Raw genomic sequence first — 4,206 nt, 5'->3', positions numbered from 1 at the left:
GCCCTGATTGTTACTATTCTGCGGGGTTGCTTTGGACCTAGGAGAAGAATCAAGTCCCCCAAGCAGGGCCGGCTGCCAACCAGTTCAGTCACACAGAGGCTTCCAGTCAACCACCACAGCTGCTCTGTTAGTGAAATGGCCTTTGAACTCTTGAGATAAAAGCATGAGCTCTGAAAGTACCATTAATTTATTAGCAGATATCAAGATCTGGCTCTTGTCTGGGGGTAATTGGGGGAAAACAAAGTGTGCCTTCTGTTAATTATCATTGCACTTTAAAAAGTCATTGTCTATCTTCTTTTGTCTCTCGTGGGAAGGGGGAACTTGTTCTCAAAACGCTTTTGTTTCTGGTTCCCCATCAGCCATAATTACATTCAAGTCCATAATAAAGCATTATAAAACTTAGTTTTGTCTTTTTAATTATGTTTTCCCCCTTTCCATTCCGACAGATGACCTCCTTGCTTCTGAATCATGTGGATAGTGTGAGAGAGCAGGGAAAGGAAGGGAGAAGACTAAATGAGCTTCCCCGGGGCCCCTCCACCAGCCAGGCTGGCATTTCCACTGATTACTGCAAGTTACCATTTAATCCTCACATCCATCTTAGGAAGTGGACACTACGGTTACCTCTGTTTTACAGATGATGAACCTGAGGTTCAAGAGGTGTCCCCTGCCTCGGGTCCTGCAGCCTGAAGTCTGACTCCAGAGATGGGGCCTTTTCCGTAAACCTGGCCCCAGGCCACAGAGAACATCTTCAGGGTCCTGAACATCTCGGGGCCCCACCATGGCCTGCCTCCTCTCTTCTCACGCATCTCCTGCACGCCACAAGCGGGCACTCCAGCCTGCCTGTGTAAACTCCATCCACGGCCCCTCCCTTCCAGCAACAGCCACCCCTGGCCACCTCTGGTCATAGGGGTGTGTCATGGGGGGTGGGGGAGACACCTGAGAGGCCTGCATGGGCCCTAAGGCAGGCTGCAGGTCCGCATATCCCCTGGCCGGCAGACACCAGCAGTGAGATGGGAGACAGCTGGAAGGTGGCCACTGTGGGACCCTCTGAAGCCCTGGGCTGCCCACTCCAGCTGTCAGGGCAGTGCTGCAGGTCACCTTCCAAATGTGCCCCAGCTGTGACTCCTGGGAAGCACATTCCCACTTCCCACATTTCAGCCCCTCCTCTATTCGCAAAGCCCAGAGGCTCCCTGCTCTCTGCTGCCCCGTGGCTTTTCCCCATCTTGGGCTCATGTGTTTAGGTGGGTGCGGTAAGGTGGGTTTTCCCTGGAGGTGGAGGCAAAACTGGGGGACTCAGAGGAGAAGGAAGCCAGCTGATTGGCAGCAGCCTGGCCGCATCCACTGTGCGAGGAGCTGGGGCGAGTGGTCACGTGCTTGGCACCCTGTGATGCTCGAGCCTAGAGTTGGCCCTATGAGCGCATGGACATGGGAGGGAAATGGAGGGAAACTGGGCTCTGAGGAGTGGGCGGCGCTGAGTTCATGTGTCCCCATGGAAACCAGTCCTTGCAGGGCCCAGACCTCAGCTCTGCTGCAAAGGGCCACCCTGCTGCTATTCATTCCTCGTTGAGGCTCCTGTTTACTCCTTGTTGAGGCAGTGTTGCCAGCTGGGCAGCAGGTGGCCTACTGGGCTCGGGACTAACTCCACCACATTTTGAAAAAACGTCTGGAGTATTGGTTGAGAGGCCTGCCCCTACCACAGCTTTGCCAAGCCACCTGGGCATATAGTTAGTACACTATAATGAGGAAGCTGCTGGTGGAAACTTTGATGTCCTGGCCTCCAACCCAAGTAGGTCAGTGCCCCGTTGCTGGGCTTTGCTCAGGGCCAGGAGGACTGTAACTTTCTAAGAGGTGGCCTTGTGCACAAAGAAGTTCAGAAAGCATGTCTGTGCAGAGACGAAAAAAAAGCTGCAGAAAGAGGCTGAGAGCTTAGAGCCTCAGAGCCGTCTTTTTTGGGTCTCGGGCGGCTTTGTCCTGTCCTCAGGCCCACTAAATACCCCCGCGGCCTTAAAATAAAACACCTTTTACCTAGCAAAGCAAACTGGGCCACATACCCTGTCTTCAGCTCTTCAGCGGCACACATGCTTGGCCTCCAAATGCTAGCACCAGCATTTCTTTGCCTGAAGGTCTTTGACCTCCAGATTCTCTTTGGCACCCTGGGGCAGGCCACGGTGCGGGATGTGCCAAGCAATTAGGGGTGAGAGCCCCCCAGCTCCCTTGCTCCTCTGGGATATCTCTGAGGTGTGTGTCCAACACTGGCTCCTGCTCCCAATTGCCCGCAGTGTTCAACGGCTCCATGACACACATACTGGCTGCTTTCCTTGCCCTGTCTCACCTCCCCACTGAGATCACCTCCTCCCAGATAAAACAATTCCCTTGTAGACTTGTCTTAGGACCTGTGTCTGGGAGAGCCCCAAAAGACAGCAGAAAGGCATTTCAAAGTCAGCAGGACAATGTGAACCCCCACTGGGGATTGTCTTTTGTGGAAACAAGAGCCAAGCACCCCGGCACCCTGATTGCCACAGGAAGAAGCTCAGCCCACCCATGATTTCGTGCCAACAGAGCTGCCTACCTCCAGAGTACATGTCGAAATGGTCGTGTTTCAGCACCATTCCCGTGGTTCCTAAGGGATGAGAGAGCAGAGCTATTATTTCCTGTAATGTGTCATTCTGCTTGTCATTTTGTGGAAAATTACTACTCTTTAGCCTAAGGTCTAAAAATAGAATAATAATGGAACAAAATCAGGTCCTGCAGAAAACATGCAGGACTAAGTAGGTGCTCAGTAACTGTGGGGCTGATCCGAAAGGTACAAGAGCATAACCAGTCTGGGTCTATGTAATGCCTTACCACTTTCTAACACATGACTTAGCATTTTGACCTAAATTTTTGCATCTGTACAATGTGGGAACAAAATAAGATGTATTTAAAATAGATAGCATAGAAGATAAAATTTAGCCGCAAAACAGTAATGAAAATAACTACAATTGTCATCATTATTCCCACCTATTTAGGAAAGCTGCAATGTGAGTCCTCCAATTCTTGCAGGGAAAGGGGTTTTTATTGGGTGGAACTGTACTCAGTGTGCTGAGTCCAGTAATCTCAGTTGCGTTTGTGGGTTTTGCAAAGGGTCCAAGTCCTCCAGGGAAGCAGATGTTCTGGAGGAAAACTGCAGTTTGACTCTCTGACACTAGATGGGGGTGTTGCAAAGGGAATAGCAGCTCTACGTTTCACCACAGTTCCTCTCCCTCAGTGCGGTTCCCGCATTCCTGAAGAGGGTGGGGACAGGGGCCTGGGTCACGGTGGCTCTCCTGCTGGGGGAAGGGGAGCTCACTTTGCAGCCCCCTTCCAGATTCTCAGAGTCACTGCTGTCTAAGCCCCTGGGGCACGTCACCTGGGGCCTTTGGAAGGGAGTGTATGAACCTGTGAAACTGGGATTCTGTGCATTTGTGGATTTTTCTGGAATTAGCGCGAGGAAATGTAGTTTGAATGGTTTCTCAAAGTAACCTCTGCCCCCTAAAAGGTTAAGAACCACTTATCTCTAACAATCCTTCTGTTGTTCTGGCTCACTACATAGATGACCCCGGGAGTGGTTCCTTGGAATTCCCCAGAGCTAGCCCATAGTAGGAACTGCATACGCATTTGGATACATTTCTAGTCTAGGGAGGTAGTTCAGCAGAGTGATTAAGACCTGGAGCCAGCCAGATTCAGGTTAAAATCTAGATGATTCTATCGCCTGTGTAACCTTGGGCAAGTCCCCTAACCTCTCTGAGCTTCCATTGCTTACCTGGAACACAGGGATACGGAGCATGGTGCCATTCTAGCATTGTGACGAGGTTAGAGAAAATTGTTAGCACATAGTAAATGCTCAACACATTTAGCCTTTAGTGCTATTAATGGTTGTTTTTATCTTTGGGCTTTGTGAGGGATGGGGAAGGAGGCTCCAGGCTGAGCCTGTCTCATTAGAGACTATTCAGGAGGTCTTCTCCAGCAGTGGCTCATTTGGGGGAAGAAAAACCCCACAGGTTTCAGCAGGTCAGCTGCAGCTGGAGCGTTTCCTGCAGGCCTGAAGAGTGCTCTGAGGCCAGTCTGAGCTGCCTGCAGGCCCTCTTTGTAGGAAGGGGCCACCATCAGAGCGTGTCAGGCCTTCTTCTCCTCACGACTTTGGAGGAGGCCCACCCTGCTTGGCCTTCTACCCCTCCCAGCCCCCAC

The 4,206-nt window shown here is 51.4% G+C and overlaps 1 protein-coding gene across 3 annotated transcripts in view; it reads right to left on the bottom strand.

The window, feature by feature from the left end:
• FAM3D (FAM3 metabolism regulating signaling molecule D) overlaps positions 1 to 4,206 on the bottom strand; it is a 43,478-nt gene that overhangs the window by 11,988 nt on the left and 27,284 nt on the right. For all 3 annotated transcript variants that reach the window (XM_019652766.1, XM_019652767.1, XM_019652765.1), the window contains one exon: positions 2,570 to 2,620. In XM_019652766.1, the coding sequence (XP_019508311.1) occupies positions 2,570 to 2,620 (51 nt within the window). The remainder of the gene's footprint in view (positions 1 to 2,569; positions 2,621 to 4,206) is intronic.

Source organism: Hipposideros armiger, unplaced genomic scaffold (genome assembly GCF_001890085.2).
Source record: "Hipposideros armiger isolate ML-2016 unplaced genomic scaffold, ASM189008v1 scaffold_187, whole genome shotgun sequence".
Lineage (NCBI taxonomy): Eukaryota > Metazoa > Chordata > Mammalia > Chiroptera > Hipposideridae > Hipposideros > Hipposideros armiger.
The sequence above is the reverse complement of the archived record's forward strand: the minus strand, read 5'-3'. Positions and strand labels throughout refer to the sequence as shown.